The sequence below is a fragment of the Rhamphochromis sp. 'chilingali' genome (assembly GCF_963969265.1).
Source record: "Rhamphochromis sp. 'chilingali' genome assembly, chromosome: 2".
In the NCBI taxonomy this organism is placed as follows: Eukaryota; Metazoa; Chordata; class Actinopteri; order Cichliformes; family Cichlidae; genus Rhamphochromis; species Rhamphochromis sp. 'chilingali'.
Window position 1 is genome coordinate 29,269,928 of NC_137930.1, and position 16,435 is coordinate 29,286,362.

At 40.7% G+C, this 16,435-nt stretch overlaps 3 protein-coding genes across 4 annotated transcripts; 2 read left to right on the forward strand and 1 right to left on the reverse strand.

Moving 5' to 3' along the window:
• The first annotated feature begins 192 nt into the window (after positions 1-192).
• Positions 193-5,239, forward strand: LOC308387412 (syntaxin-2-like). Of its 2 annotated transcripts, none has more exons than XM_080867424.1 (9): positions 193-292; positions 606-650; positions 964-1,063; positions 1,942-2,016; positions 2,409-2,470; positions 2,630-2,738; positions 4,183-4,256; positions 4,371-4,508; positions 4,597-5,239. In XM_080867424.1, exons 2-9 carry the CDS (start codon positions 612-614, stop codon positions 4,768-4,770), a joined length of 771 nt encoding a protein of 256 aa, XP_080723550.1. In that variant the 5' UTR covers positions 193-292; positions 606-611; the 3' UTR covers positions 4,771-5,239. The 2 variants fall into 2 exon arrangements, with proteins under 2 accessions (XP_080723550.1, XP_080723551.1); XM_080867425.1 differs by having other exon boundaries at positions 252-396.
• Positions 5,240-6,315: 1,076 nt separating this feature from the next.
• pgam2 (phosphoglycerate mutase 2 (muscle)) lies at positions 6,316-8,220 on the reverse strand. Its single transcript, XM_080874621.1, has 3 exons — positions 7,695-8,220; positions 7,398-7,578; positions 6,316-6,795 (listed from the first exon to the last, which is right to left on the reverse strand). The coding sequence occupies exons 1-3, from the start codon at positions 8,109-8,111 to the stop codon at positions 6,626-6,628; spliced, it is 768 nt and encodes a 255-aa protein (XP_080730747.1). The 5' UTR covers positions 8,112-8,220; the 3' UTR covers positions 6,316-6,625.
• Positions 8,221-11,648: 3,428 nt separating this feature from the next.
• On the forward strand, positions 11,649-14,540 carry nefla (neurofilament light chain a). Its single transcript, XM_080874955.1, has 4 exons — positions 11,649-12,761; positions 12,883-13,007; positions 13,470-13,870; positions 13,961-14,540. The coding sequence occupies exons 1-4, from the start codon at positions 11,718-11,720 to the stop codon at positions 14,287-14,289; spliced, it is 1,899 nt and encodes a 632-aa protein (XP_080731081.1). The 5' UTR covers positions 11,649-11,717; the 3' UTR covers positions 14,290-14,540.
• Positions 14,541-16,435: the final 1,895 nt, after the last annotated feature.

Below are 16,435 nucleotides of genomic sequence, written 5' to 3' on the forward strand. Positions count from 1 at the left end.
ATACAGTATGTTAGCACTGGGATTCGTACTGGTTAACTCCCGTGTAGGAAAAGCCTTTCAATCCTCTAAATCTCACTCCCTGGTATAGTTCTAATGCTAAGTCTCGGTGAACTACAGTAAACAGACGGCAGGTGCATCACTCCCACACCTGCTCCGTAAGTACAGTACCTTTAGCCGCAGGACAGGCTCTTTGTTTGCTTTGTTGTGACGGTAACGCGCCTGCGTACCAGCGCACTTTATTACACAGGTGAGCTCATCGAGCTGTGCTAACAAGAGGAAGGGCAGAGAGCAGGTGAGGCCGAGCCTTATCGCCAATACCGAAAGTAACAGTATTACGAGGGATTCTTCTTTTTGTCGTTGTAGTCACCGTAATGCCGACCGTGTGTTAGCCGTTTGGTAGGTTTTTAAAAGATTTTTAAAGTGAAAAGACTTTCTCGGAAAAAAGCCTACATCCAGTTTGTCTCGCTTATACCAGCAGCGCGCTTTGTGTTTTGTTTTTTAGTATTAGATATTAATGCTAAAACATTCAAGGGATTTTCCCTGTAAAGGTGGTGTTTTTCAGATCTCTTTAACGGACTAATGTCATTTTTCCTCACCTGTAAAAGGACGAAATGACGGCCACGAAAGACATGGAGGATTTTTTCAAAACGGTAAACATGACACAGCTTTGAGCTACGCTGTTCTTTCTGAAATAGCTCAAATTTCATATGTACAATATTTTAAAGGCAATACTTAATACATAGGTTAACTGTCATAGACTGTGTAATTACATTTAAATGTGTAATTTCTGGCAGGGGTTGTCTGATAAACGTGTGTTCATTGTGCTAGAAATGTGTTAGCCTCACAAAAGCAAAGTACCATGTGTGCTGTCAGACCAGTTCCCACCACCATACCCCATATAATATTTTCATGTTGTGTGTTCCAAGCTGTGTAACAGTAGTGTTTGCATCCATGCATGTGTAGGTGGGGGAGGTGAGAGGCCTCATTGAAAAAATCTCCTGTCAAGCAGAGGATGTGGGGAGAAGACAAGCTGCCATCCTTGCGTTTCCGAGTCAAGACAAGAGTAAGTGCTGATTTTTATTTTTATTTTCAAAAAGAAGCAAGGACAAAAGTGAATTCTTTGTTGTTATGCTGAAGCATTCAAACGGTCTCAAATTCTCCTTGTCACACAACAGCAACAAGAAACACACACAACAAAGAGTCTAAACAGCCTTTGACAAACACACCTGAAGCTGTTTGTACAGCAACAGACTTGGTAAATGTTACACAGATCAACATGCTTAGGAAGTTTAGATATAGCTTCAAAATCTGCATATACTCACACACATATACACCCACAGATGGAGATAATAACAGTGTAGCGTGCAAAAGGTCACTAGGTACCTCAAATTAAACCGTCTCCAGCTTGTGGTGGTATTCTTTACACACCGTTATTAAGAAATGACTTGTTGTGCTTATAGCAGCGGTGCATTTTGTAGTTTATTTTTGAGTAGACAATATTAATACTCAAAAATGCAATTTCACTGGCCTCTCTAAGATGCTCTTTTTATTCCTACTCATGTTACTGACCCAGTGTCAGTTCCCCAGCTCTTTCTTCTTAGTACCACTTACCTTTTATTTAACTTTTTTTAACATTTTCTTGTCCTATCCCAATTTTGAGACATTTGAGACATAAAATGAGTAATGTTTATTTTAAATTGTACATTTTCTATTATAAATAAAATATGTTTATCAGATTTGCTGATCAATGCATTCTGTTTTTATTCACATTTTGTACAACATACCAACTGTTTTTAAAATTGCAGATATAATATGAACATCACAAAAGCACTATATATAAAACTTAATCCTTTTTGACACCCGTGGTGTCTGTCTGTGGTGATATTCACCACAGACAGTAGTTATTTCCTCTGTGGACTGAACTTGTTTTGTTCTTCCCAGGAAACAAAGATGAGCTGGAGTTGCTGAACAATGAGACCAAGAAGAATGCTAAGTTAATCAAAGCAAGGCTAAAATGTAGGTGGACACATTTTTTTGTAAAGCACTGCAAAATTAGCTTTTATGCAGTGTAAGTTTTTGGCATGCTTCAGTGCAGTTAGATAAAATTTATCATTTTTTTTTATATGAATAATGCATATTTAGCTGTGTTGTTATTGTTTAATATAATGAAATGGGGAGGATCAGTGCAGCTGAGTTCCTCATACAGTGGGAATAGTTTGTAACACAGGATTTGACTTGTAAATGTGTAAAAAGGAAGTGTGGTGTAGCCCACTCAACATGCCTTTTGTAAACAAGCTGACAACAACACTGAGCTCTTTACTGTAACTGCAGAAAAGGACTGTGACATAGCAGACTTTGTTTAGTTTTCACTTGGTCCTGTATTCATGTTAGATCGGATTGTTTTTCAGCAATGCAGAAGCCTGGGGATGAGACCGGAGCTACAGTAGCCCAACGTATTAGGAATAACCAGGTGTGCAAGTAGTTTTATTTCCTGTCACAAACCAGGTGCAAGATGATTGTCTGACACTCCTTTGCAGTTTCAAACACGCCCGACAAAATTACTCCTGACAGAGGTCTCTTTATTGACATTTGAATTGATTCACTTCGTTCTCTGGCTCTCTTTCAACAGCACTCGTACTTGACTCGGTGGTTTGCTGAAGTCATGAAGGGTTACCATGAGGCACAAATTTCCTTCAGAGAAAAATGCAAGGCAAAAATTCAGAGACAGCTGGAGATTGGTAAGTTGCCAAATCTAAAAGGGAGCACTTGTCCCTCCTCACCCTCACGTCAGGTTGTGTAAATGGATTTTATTTCATACACCAGTCCATACTGCATTGAATGGAGGGCGCTTCTGCCAATGCTTTACTAGCAGGAAAACCTACACTAGTGTAAGTCACTGTGAGGGTGTTTGCATAGTAATAGCACTTTGGATAATAAGCTGGTGTCATTTTGGAGCAGCAATTTACAGTCTACAGTTTATGGTCAGCGCTCTATTGTAAATAAGTGTCAGGTTCATTGTTCTTTCTCATGACTCACTACTTCACAGTATTATAACCAGCTTTCTATTATACGTCATGTTCACAGTTTTCTTTTTCTCCTTTTGTAGTCTGAAGTTATTTTGTACATTTAAACAGTAAAGCAAACTGTCCTTTCAATTCCTGTTAAAAACAGTGCTGCCTTACAGTTTACATGCACTCACAAACTACTTTATTAGATACACTTTATTATTATCTAATAAAGAGACTGGACTAACTTTCACCTTAATTCTTCATGGCTGCCAGCCCATCACATTCAAGGTTCTATGTGTTCTACATTCAGAGATGTTTTTCTGCATGTTGTAATGAGAATGATAATTTGAGTTACTGTTGCGTTCCTATCAGCTTGAAGCAGTCTGGCCATTGCCTCTGTCCTCAGGCATCAACAAGGCATTTTTACCCAGAAAACTCATGGGGTATTTTTTTGGCCTATTCCCTAAAAAAAACCCTAGAGATGGCTGTGTGGGAAAATCTCAGTAGATCAACAGTTTCAGACTAGCCAGTGTGACACCAACAAACATGTTACATTCAAAGTCACTTAAATCACCTTTTTCCACATTCTGATGCTCAAACACAGGTCACCTTGTCCATGTCTGCATGTCTAAATGCATGCACTGCGTTGCCATGTGATTGGCTGAATAAAGAGTTATGTTAAAAAGATGTTGAATAGGTATACCTATAAAGGTGGCAGGTATGCTATGGTAATTGCCAGTATGTTAATGCCATTAAATTTGATTTTTTTTCCTTCAAATCTGCAATTAATATTGTACTAAGCAGCTGGCAGGGTGAACCTCTGTTTAATAAGCACTCATACACGCGGTTCCCCATGATGACATCTAGAATAGTTACAGGGTGCAGTGTATCTGTGAAAACTGCTTTTAAGTGTAGTACTTAAGCTGCTCCACAGTACGATACACTGTAATTTAAATGTGCAGTAGTACGTTTAGTAAACAGACTAATGTAAATCATTATAGCAGTAAGTAGAAGTTGAGGTGTAATTGCACCATCCTGTGGTGACTATCTAACTGGCATCCTTGGCAGCACAAAATAAGTCTTGGTCTTTGTCTGTTATTTATTTAGTTGTTGTTCAATAAATTAAGTTCCACAAACATGATGAAACTTATTTAGTATCTTTTGTTACTTTCAGTGAATAAAAGCACTACAGGTAAAGAGTTGGAGGAGATGTTGGAACGTGACAATCTTGCCATCTTCATATCTGATGTGAGTGGAATCCAACATCTTTTTTGGGGGGGTTACTCAGATAAGCAGTTTTTGTAGGTTTGAAGCCATTTATATGATAATTCAAACACAGCTTGAGCATTTTCTCTTTCGCAGATCACCTCTGACAGTCAGATTTCCAGCCAGGCTTTGACTGAGATTGAACTTCGCCATCAGGAAATCCTCTGCCTCGAGTCCAGCATTAAAGATCTGCACGAGATATTTGTTGACACTGCCATGATGCTGGAACTCCAGGTAAAACAAGCTACCTCGCGTGGGAATGTTTAATGAAGATTAATGTAACATATTTGTGAATGACATTCATGTTTTTTTCTTCTCCCAGGGCGAGTTAATCAACAACATAGAAAGAAATGTCACAACTGCTGCAGAGTATGTAGACAGATCAAAGGAAGAAACAAGCAGAGCTGTTGACTACAAGAAGAATCCTTATAAGATAACATTTCTGCCGAACTTCATGAAGTCCCTCAAGAAAAATAGTGCCCCTGATCCTGTGTGAACAGTGACTACACCAAATGTCCTGGTGTGCATTGAAGTCAGTTTTATCTGATTTATGTTGCCTGTGTGCCCCTCAGGCTCCTTTCTAAAGGATTTTGATGACGCTGTTGTTTTAATGAAAAGAATTCATTTGATAATAGTAAAACGATTCTGTGGACAAGGCAGCAGCTTCCTAACACCACCTTCAGTCAGTGTATTTAGATTCCTAGTCCTCAGGGTTTAGGTTTTAGAAATGGCAAAACAGCCCCTTTTATGTTTTCCTTCAGTCTCTTATTTAGCCAGTAGGTGTCATGACAACACTACAGTGTTCCTTCTCTATTTGCTGCCCTTTAAAACTATGGTGCTGCATATTGTGTTGTTTTGTTTTTTTAATGTTTGTTTTTTAATGGTTTAATATAACACTGTGTTAAAGTGAGAAAAAATGTCTGTAAACTGACCACGCCGATCTCAAAATAAACCTGTGAGGAATGGTGCGGTACTTAATTCATGGGTCTTGTATTATGATAGCACAAATGAAAGAGGAGAAGGGATTGCTTTGATGATTGAAGGCAGAACACAGGCAAAATCATATTTATAATGTAAGTGAAGGTCAACTTTAAGTTGATTTGGTTCAGCTAAAAAGCTATATGTTGTTTTTAGTGCGCACAGTGGCGATCCATATTATGGGCAATAGTAGCAGAAACATTCATTCAGAAACATTTGGATGACTGATTAGAAGGTTAGGATTTCAAGCTTCCCTGTACCGTAATGTTAAGCACTCAGCCTTCTCTTTAGCAGTACTCCATACTCTGACCTCAGTTTGCTAACAAGATGAGAATGTGCGACAATCAAAAAGAATGTTACTGTGGTGTAACTTTGTGAAAAAAAAAACAAAGGCTTGCATTAGAATGCTGTCGCAGGCCTGAAGAATTTCTCCTCACATAAAATCACTTCAAGGGGACAACTAAACAGTCTGGATGTACTTGCAGGAAGATGACAAAGCGTCTTGTGCTATTAAGCCATGAAAACAACTTGTACAGGGATGAACCATTCTTCCAAAGGTTGTCTTGGTTGGGGAATAAATTTGCATTAATTTTCAATAACACTTTGTCAAAAGGGACAAGTCCACCCAAAACCTTCAAGAAAAATCTGGAAATGTCTGCATTTATGTTTCTCCCAATGACTGCAGTCACTTGTCTGTACTGACTCTTACCTGGGCCTTAAGTTCAATAGGTACCTGTTTAAAATTATTGCGTGTGTTCGTTTTTCAGTGAGATCTGACTGGAGTGGAGGATGAGCAAGCATATTCCTGCATTATGGGAGTGCTGCCAGGTTGAACCCATTGACTTATCCATTAGGCTGCGTTTCTCGCTCTCTTCCCCCCTCCTCCCCTCGCTACAGCTCCTGGATAAGATTTCACAGCACCTTTAGCACTTTGCTGAAAGCTCGGATTTTCAAACAGGGAGGGAAGAAGGATGGGAGATAAGGATGACGATGTAATTTAAAGACACAAAAAGAGAAAAGAGGTGCAAGAAGATAAGGAAGACAATGAAACTGATACAGCACTACATAAAAAGATGGTTTCTTTATTGGTTGCGCCAGGTTGGCGAGGGCCCACAAAATAGGGCTTGGCCACAAAGGACTGAGTGGTGTGTGATGACATCAAATGTTAGGCCCTGCAGTTTTGCTTTGAAAGGTTATCCCTGTGTTTGTCATTTAAGCAAACAGTAAACTAATGGGCTGAAAGTGGCCTGTCTCCAAAAGAACCATTAAACGTTTCCCCAGTTGGAATGGACAACAAGGATCTACTAATAGATTAGAGGAAAAGGTTGAAGGTGGGTAACAGTCTCTTTTTCTGCCTCTACAAGGAGTCTGGCTTATTTCTTCGCTTTGCCCTGGGCAGCTACAGCCTCCATGGCCTTCTTTACAGTTTCCTCATCACCGAGGAAAGACATGGGCTTAATGGGCTTCAGGTTGGCATCCAACTCATACACAATTGGGATTCCCGTGGGAAGGTTCAGCTCCATGATGGCTGCATCAGACATACCTGGTGATGCAAGCAGACAGAGTAGATGAAGACATGCGGAGATCAGCATCAGAGGGTACAATACACTGTACTGTAAGTCTGTTAGAATCCCAGCAACATAGACAGGACAACAGATGGACAACAGAAAAAAAAAAAAGTAAAGCATGTTTTCTTTATATCTCAGTGTATTTTAAGTTCCCTCAGATCTGCCTCTGTCTTTCAACACTGGACCTGCCACTCCTATCTGACATTTACTATTGCCCTTGAAGCTCTTTAAAACCCTTATCCGTCTCTGGGCTGCTCCTTGAAAAAGTACAACCTTTCTACATAAAGGTCGTGACTGTAATGGGAACCAAGCTCATGACCCTCTACCCTGTCCCTGAGATCTGGTGTGAGCCTCTGCTGCTATTTATAGACAATCCACAACTCTTGTCTGTATGTGTGTAAAGTCTGTGTAAGTGTGTGACACTGGCTATTCAGGTCAACTTTCTGCAGAACTCTTGGGCTATCATGAAAGAATTTCACTGTTAAGTGTTCTGCAGTGTCATTTTTTAAGTCACTCTATCTACTGTGTCCGACCTTCTCATTCTTTTCTTTTTGTAAACTTTGTCCACAGTGCTTACCCTCTAAGTGCTTGACAATGCCACGGAGGCTGTTCCCATGGGCAGCAATGATGACATTCTTCCCAGCTTTGATTTCAGGAACAATGACTTCATTCCAGAAAGGCAGAGCGCGGGCAATGGTATCTTTAAGTGACTCACATGTGGGCAGCTCACCAGGCTTCAAGCCTTTGTAGCGCCGAGACTGGAGGCAAAAACAACACCGCAAAGTACAAAAGCTTAATAACTGACAGCACTCTCAAGCAAATTCTGGAGCAAAGTAGCTTAGCTTAAAGCTAAGCTACTTTGCATTTGTCTCACCTCGCTGATGATTTTGTGATAAGGGTGGTCCTTATCCATGGGGGGAGGTGGGATGTCAAAGGAACGACGCCAGATCTTCACCTGCTCTTCACCGTGCTTTTCAGCCGTCTCGGCCTTGTTGAGCCCAGTGAGGCCTCCGTAGTGGCGCTCATTCAGACGCCAGGTACGAATCACAGGCAGCCACATCTGGTCTGTGCCCTCCATGATGGTCCACAGGGTCTTGATGGCACGTTTCAGGACAGAGGTGTAGCACACATCAAACTTCATGCCTGCCTTCTTGATAGCCTGGGCACCACGCTTGGCCTCCTCCACTCCCTTTTCACTGAGGTCAGCATCGAACCAGCCACAGAAGCGGTTCTCTTGGTTCCAGGCGCTCTCGCCGTGGCGGACAATAACCAAACGATGGGCGGCAGCCATGCTTAATACTATTTCCCTAGATTTTTACTTAAACCAGACACAGAGCCCTCAGCCCTCCTAAGTTGTGGACACTCACACACACTCTGGCTGACCAACAGTAAGCCCAAGGCAGCATACCACACCCTTTTTATAGCAACCTGGATCATGGCAATGCCTAGCAGACAGGCCTTCTTTACTTTCCCCCTGTGAGAGGCCTTCATACTCTGATGGACACACTGGGAGGACCAATAGAACCAGGCCTCTATCCTGGGACATGTGGTGTCTGGGAAGGCCAGAGGTCAGATACTGATCCAGAATAGCAACATGACTTTTAAACTGACATCTGTGCAAGAAAAGTGTAAAGATCAGAGTTGGAACCTCATGCTCAGATGAAGCATTTCCTCACTCTTCAACTCACTGCACAGTGAAGATTTTGTATGTTTAGTAAATATTTGTCCACAGGGCATTTGTTGTGTAGGCATAACAGTGACTATATGACTCATGTAGGTCCTCTGTGTTCCACTATGGCTGGAGAAATTCCATTTTCAGTGTGTCACTAAACAGCTGCATACAGTAGCTGCCAGTGCCAGCAGAAAAAATAAATTAATTAATAAATTAATAAAAAATATATATATATATATATATATATATATATATATATATATATATATATATATATATATATATATATATATATATATATATATATATATATATATATATATATATATGCGGCTGACTACTGGTGCTAGATTTACTCTTACTTCTATAAACAACAATTATGTATTATCATAAAGAACAAGATAAAGGTTCATAAACAATAAAAGGAGTGTGTAAAAGTCTGTCAGAAGTGCCTATCTTGGTGCAACATAAAGACATTATCAAGTCAGTGTAAAATCTGAAATCAGGGTAATATATAAGGTGTTATTTCAATTAATCACCTCTAGGAGCTGCTCTAATATCATGTCGATTATGTTTACCATTGTATTACATGAAACTTGTTTTTATGAAATAAAAACACCACATAAAAAACTTTGTGAATTACAGTTAGAATATTTTAGGGGTATGTTGAAAACAGAATGAGTTACAAATCCAATAATCCACTTTTCTCCATATGATAGAAAATTGTCACCATCTCTGCTGCATGCTTTGATTAAAACTTAATCACTTTGTATCCTTAGTCTTAAATAGAAAAAGGCCTGGCGCTCCACCAAAGTGAACCTATGACATATGCTACTGAGACAACATTTTTAGTATTTTTCATTAAATTTAATGCTGGGAAGAGAAAATACACTGACAGACAAAGAGCTGACAAAGCAGGGGCATTGAGCTGCAGAGCTAACAGGAAAAGTAGATGCCTTGTGTCCTGAACAATCAAATTTATGATCCAGAGGAAATACAATAATCCAAAAATAGAATATTAATGGAACTCCAGGCATGAAGCCAACCTGCATCATGTGATCATGACATTGAGATTTTCTTCTATACAGAATATAAACTAATGAGAAGGACTGTGACAAGGAAGAAGAAAAGTCACTATTTTTTTTTTTCATTTTTATGGCTAGTACAAGATGTTTAACAGAGAATGATGAGTAGTCTTTCAACGAAAAATTCTCTGTGTGCTGCCTACCATCAAAAAACTGTCTGACAAGTCTTGCAGAATGGGAAAAGTTAAGTTGGAAAATAAATATAATATAAATACTTGCATTTAACAAATACACAATTGGTTATTATGTTAATTTAAGTTGTGTCTGGTGGTGGCTGGATAGATGAATGGATGGTATTTTTGGCCCTCTGGTGGTCAAGCTGGACTAATGCATCTTATTAGTTTATTTCACCAAGACAGCAGATGCTATCATGGATCACAAAATTGTTGCTCTAATCAGAAGTATGATGCTGGCATCGTTTTTTGTAAAATGCTAGCAATGTTGAGTGCGATAATACTGTCGTCTTCACATGTAGGCCGAGCTTTTATGTTAGTCAGCATCGTGAAGGCAAGAAGTACCAACCTGGAAATTAGCGCTGTAAGTGATCTAATGTGCTTGGGAAGAGAAGTTAATGATCTACTTTCTCTGTTTTATTTCCCCAGGTCCTGTAAGCGCCTTGTCTGCCAGAAATCGCCCCGATGCAGATTGTCATACTGCTGTTACGGTGGGAAAAAAAAGTGTACACAAGGGAGTTTATGTGATCACAACTGTTACGATGACTCAGCCAGCAGCGCAGCCTATGCAGCTCCCACAGAAGCCCCCCCACCTCCCACCACCTACCTCCTTTTTATTTGGGCACAGCACTGCCTATAGGCACCAGGGGCATTTGCTGCAAAGGCAAAGAACACCAGCCATACATGCTGTAGAGCTTTCCCATATACGACAATAGACAACTACACAAAACTGCACAATTCATGCTGCAAAACACTGCAATGCACTTCACTTATTCATAAAGCTGGAAAGAAAAATGAATCTTTGAACGGAAACTCTTTACTTCACACGCACACACACACATACACACACACACACACACACACACACACGCACGCACACACACACACACGCCATATATAGCAGTATGGATATGTTTTCTCCTGTTTCAAATCATGAGGGCAACACAATATGTAACTAGTCACTGAATATTTTAAATATCTTGTGTCGCTGTTATGGGCAATATGATGCTCTTGAGAATATTTGTTCTATATATATATAGCAGAAGGGGTATTTGGGTGAACACACAATTTTCAACTTCTGCAGAAAATGAAATCACAGTAAATATTCTTTAACTAAAGGATCAAAGAAGAGTATTAAACACACCCTGCATGTAAAAATTAATAACCTTTAACAGCAGACAGTTGAGAAACCTGTTGAGAAAAATGAAAATCAATTATGGTATTTTTGCAAGCTTTGCTATACCTGTTGATACCATTGATACATGTTGTATTTATTTATAGTTCAGACATTGTTTTAGCTGCACATTAACCCACTCTAAGTCATGCCTTTAATAGTGTTATGCCATCTGTTTGGGTGGGATTTTTATCATTGCAGGTGTTGAGGCCATGGCTGTAGTTCTGCTCCCCACCACACACAGAGATGCTGTGTCATGATTGTAAAATGAGGACACCCCGGCCCCACCCTCACCCTTTTTTCTGCAGTGAGTGAGGAGACAGAAAATGTGTTTGAGTGATATTTTGTCATTTTTACAACATAAAATTACTGTAAAAACTGTACAGTTTCTTAAAAAGATCAGGTTATGTGTTTAAAACTGGCCATGTGATAGACTTTTTTAAAGTTTTGCTGTAGTCTTAAAAATTACTGTAAAAAGCTGTTTTTATATTCTAGTTTATTTAGAAACTGTTTTTCTTCCTCTCTGCTTTTAACCCTTGCTCATTTCCCTCCTCCGTGTATTCCCATGGCTCATATCTTTCTCATTTCTTGCCATTGCAGTGTAAACCTATCAAGCCTTCATTGTCAGAGGGTGCAGAAAGTGCTTGCGTCAGCCCCCACCTTCCAGCTATAAAAGCGCAGGCTGCTGCAGCAGCAAGCAGTCAAGACTTAAACCCAAGCCCTTCGCACTCCTCCACACGCACACATACAGCAAGAGGAGAGGAAGAGCAACTTTTCCTCCCAACACTCAACCATGAGTAGCATCGGATATGACCCTTACTACTCCACCTCATCATACAGACGCTATTTTGCCGAGCCTCCTGCACGTGTGGTGGTGACTAGAGGGAGGACCCTCTCTGGCTTCTCTACTCATGCATCCCCACTGTCTTCCTCCCGTCTGCAGTACTCCTCCCCTGGCCGTGTGCTCTACTCTTCTTCCTCACCAGCTTCTTCCCTGGAGCTGGAACTCAGCCAAGCGGCCCAGATCAGCTCCGAGTTTCGGGCTGTACGCACACAAGAGCGCAGCCAGCTGCAGGACCTTAATGACCGTTTTGCCGGTTTCATCGAGAGAGTGCGTGAGCTGGAGCAGCAGAACCGTGCCTTGGAGGCAGAACTGCTGCTGCTGAGGCAAAGGCACTCTGAGCCGTCCCGCCTGAGAGCTCTGTATGAGCAAGAGGCCCGGTCCCTGAGAGCAGCTGTGGATGAAGCTAGGGCAGAACAACAGGCTGTCCTAAGTCAGAGAGAGAGGCTGGAGCAAACCCTGAGTGCTCTGCAGGGTCGATATGAGCAGGAGGTGTTGGCTCGTGAAGAAGCTGAGGGCAAGCTGATGGAGGCTCGTCGGGAGGCCGACGAGGTTACCTTAGCAAAGGCTGAGCTGGAGAAAAGTGTGGAAATCCTGCTGGACGAGCTGGCCTTCCTCAAGAGGATTCATGAGGGTGAAGTGGTTGAACTTCAGGCCCAAGTCCAGCTGGGTGTGCAGGTGGCTGTGGAATCTGAGGCTGCCGCTCCAGACCTCTCTGGGGCTCTCAGGGATATCCGGTCCCAGTATGAAAGGCTGGCTGCCAGGAACATGCAGGCAGCTGAGGAGTGGTTCAGAAGCAAGGTAGGCTCCCTGACTGAAACTGTGGCCCAGCACACTGATGCTGTGAGAAATTCCAAGGACGAAGCAGGAGAGTACCGACGCCAGCTACAAGCCCGCATACTGGAAATTGATGCATGCAGAGGCCTCAATGGATCCCTGGAAAAACAGCTGCATGACATGGAGGAGAAACAGAGTGCAGAGATAGCAGCTATGCAGGTCTGTAAATGTCGTCCAGATCTTTGAAGTATGTTACTTATGGTTTTCATTTGATCCTGCAGTATGTTATTTCCCTTTGTCTCATTGTATAAAATAACACTTAACTTTGATTTTTCTTTAGGATACCATTGCAGAACTGGAGAGTGAGCTGAGGGGCACTAAACAGGAAATGGCCCGCTACCTGAAGGAGTACCAGGACCTTCTGAATGTCAAGATGGCTCTGGACATCGAGATTGCTGCATACAGGTAATGGGTGAAACAGGGAGTGAGTCTGATAAATGATAAAGGGTTTATTTTTAGCGTTGCAAAATTATATAGAAACTCCTATTTAGAGGCACCTAGGAAACTGATGCTTTTGGATTTGTATCAGAGTCAGTGAAGTTTTTTTTTACATTTAATGTCTGAGACATGCAGGGGCGTAATTTCCAGGGGGGTTATGACCCCCCAATAATCAGACCCAACCAAAAACCCCTCCCAATAAAATTATGAATTGTCTTGCATAAATAGGCTGTTGATTTTCTTTACTCATTTCAGTTATTACCAGCAAAATAGTTTAATCATCTCAGAATTTGCCCAGATTTATTTATTTATTTAGACAGAGATCCTGACAATATAATTCTAAGAGTAAATAAATGACCACTTACTGTTACATTTAAGACCCATGCTTTTAACTGATCTCCCATCCTTTCTTTTCATTGTTTGACGCAGGAAGCTCCTGGAAGGGGAGGAGTCTCGCTTCAGTGTAGGTATGGCTGGGGGAGTGTCTCCATTGTACAGCCACAGTTTGTCAGCACCCTCTTTCGCTAGGCCCGTCTTCTCCAGCCTGAGCTCTGGCACCTCCTACCTGATGACCTCACGCCTGCTCAGCTCCAGTGTCAGCACCACTGAAGGCATCATCTCTGCCAGCCACGCCCAGCAAGCAGAGGCCAGCCCACCTGGTGAGGAGGAGGTGGAAGAGGAGGAAAAGGAGGAAGAGGAAGCTAATGAAGAAGAGGTGGGAGAAGAAACAGAGGAGAAAAAGGATGAAGAGGAAGAGGAAGGTGAGGAGGAGGGTGAGAAAGAAGATGAAGCTAAGGAAGTAGAGGAAGAGGATAAGGAAGAAGGCGAGGGTTGGTTTAACTTGCTCAGTCATGTTCTATCAGTCAAATAAATATCAATTATTAGTGTCATGGTAACTAAATTGTCATCTCTTGATTCAGGTGGTGATGAAGAGGAGCAAAAGGAAGATGCAGCAGAAGCTGCCGAAGATGAAGGAGAGAAAGAGGGAAAAGATGAAGGGGAGGAAACTGAAGCACAAGAGGAGGCAAAAGCAGAAGGAGCTGATGACAAAGAAGATGATACAAAAGATGAAGCACAAGAGCAGGAGGAAGTTCAAAAGAGTGAGGAGAAAGAAGATAAAGCTGATGACAAAGACGTGAAAGCTGTTCCAAAAAAAGATGACAAAGCCGAAGCAAAAAAGGAGAAAGTTGAAGAGAAAGCTGCCCAACCTGAGCCAGCTGAAGAGAAGAGCACAAAGGATAAAAAGTAAACCGTTATGGTCAAGACTGTCCACAAAAAAACTGCAGCTTAAAGACAGGTAGAGGCAACAGTGCTGTCCTCTTAGATCTGCTTGTTAACATGGTGCTCAATAACACAGTCCAACAGCCATTTAAAGCAACAAATCAAGGTTAAATGCTTACCAATGTTCCGAATAGCCCATAAAGGTCTTGTTGCACAGTTCTGAGTGAATGTAATAGTGTATGTGTGTGAGAGTTCTGGTGGGTAAATAAATTATTCTTAAAGCCGTGCATCTCACTGATTTTGAGCACTGATTTAAAGATTATGCTGACATGCATACAGATTTATGATATAGTCCTCATAGGCACTTGGAAATGTAGAGACATGTGTTGATTTATTATTTCCTTAACAGGCAGAGAGGTGAGCAGCCCAATCACTTACCACACTCACACTGACAAATGCAGACATTTAGAGTCACAACATTGCCTCTAAGATAATTGCTATCCTGCTGTGTTATAAACACTGTCACAAAAGATCCTGCTGTAGTTCAAGATTGATTTTGAACATCAAAGAATGTGGCTTAAAAACCATAATCTTCATCTTACAAATAAAAAACTGTTTAGTAGTAAAATCAGATTAAAACTTTCATCTTCTATACTGTCTGAGATCACTTGCTGCTCACCATATACTGGGTTACAGAGCAAGTTTGTAACTTTTGAATGTTGCCAGGATTTATAGTGAGTATCTAAACTCACTGTGTAGTTTACTCAAAGTATCACATATTGCCTCTTTAAGAATAACATCCAATGATAGTCACTAGCCTAGTCCTTCAAAGATCTGAGATCATTATGCATTGGAATGAAGGGGAAATGACAAATGAATATGAGGAAGAAAAGAAGCATCAACGGGTGCGAAGTATTCATCTTTATTAAGCTAAGGTAATATGCTCAGTATGTTATGTATGTATCAGAAATATCACAGAAATATATGCTGGCATTTACACATAGCTAAATTTCATTTACCACATTACAACTGTTTAACAGCAATGAAGAACTGAAAAGAAAATCATCCCAATAACATCAAAAACGTGTTCCTCATGTCACCAATTACATTAAAGCATTGTGATCTAATTGAATTCCCTACAGAAGGAATTGAGAGTAGTGAAGTTCAGAGCATTAAAAGGCATGTTTTCAGACTATAACAGAGATATTTTTGGTGTTTATGGATAGTTACCACCTTCACCTGCTGAATCATTTGAATTGTGATTTAAGGGGTGGAGTTTGCTGACACAGGCTGCTGTTGTTGGTAGACTGGGAGTCACTGAACTGGAAATGTCGCCAATGTTTGTGATGTGAGTGCCTTGTAGGGCATTTTAGGTTTATTAGCATTGATTACTACCATTGATTAGCAGCAGGAGTGACAAAAGTACTGACTTTCTTTATTTAAGTAGAAGTACAGATGCCTTTACTCCAGTAAAAGTTGTAGTACTGAAGTGACTTTTTTACTCAAGTAAAAGCAAAAAAAAAGTACAGGCTCTGAATTTACTAACAATGGAAAAAGTAGCTACACAATTCTACTAGCCATTTTTGTACAAATGTAACTGAACCTTGTGCTATATTAATATAATAATAATTAAATATTAGTATATGAGAATATAGAAATTATTAACATTTTAACGTTCTAATTTCAATCAAACTGCTGTGTTTGAATCTATTATACAGGGCACATGCAGTGAAAGAAAATTTAAAACAAAAATGCTATTTTCTGTCACCTACGTTGCAGACGAGGACTTTCCCTCCACACCTAAACAGTAAAACAAGGCAGGGGTTAAAGTGGGTGGGATTCAGCAGGTCGGGAAACCCCGTGTAGTGATCTGTGTACTGGATCAGCATGGGGAAAATAATCACAACTCACAATAATTTCTAATATAAGCTTCAGTAGATATTCTTGGTGTACATGATGTGAACAGCTGACCTGTTGCTCTTTGTGGATTTATGCAACTGAACTGGCTGATGTCCATCCCCTACAGTGACACTACTTTGTTTATACTGTCTTTACACTAGACTGTATAAAGTTGGAAGTCAGTGAATGAATCTAAACATCATCAGCTTAAATGCAAAATTCATCTTTGCTTCGCTTGATGTAACATCCCTTCAGGCTTCCTCCTCTTCTGTAGT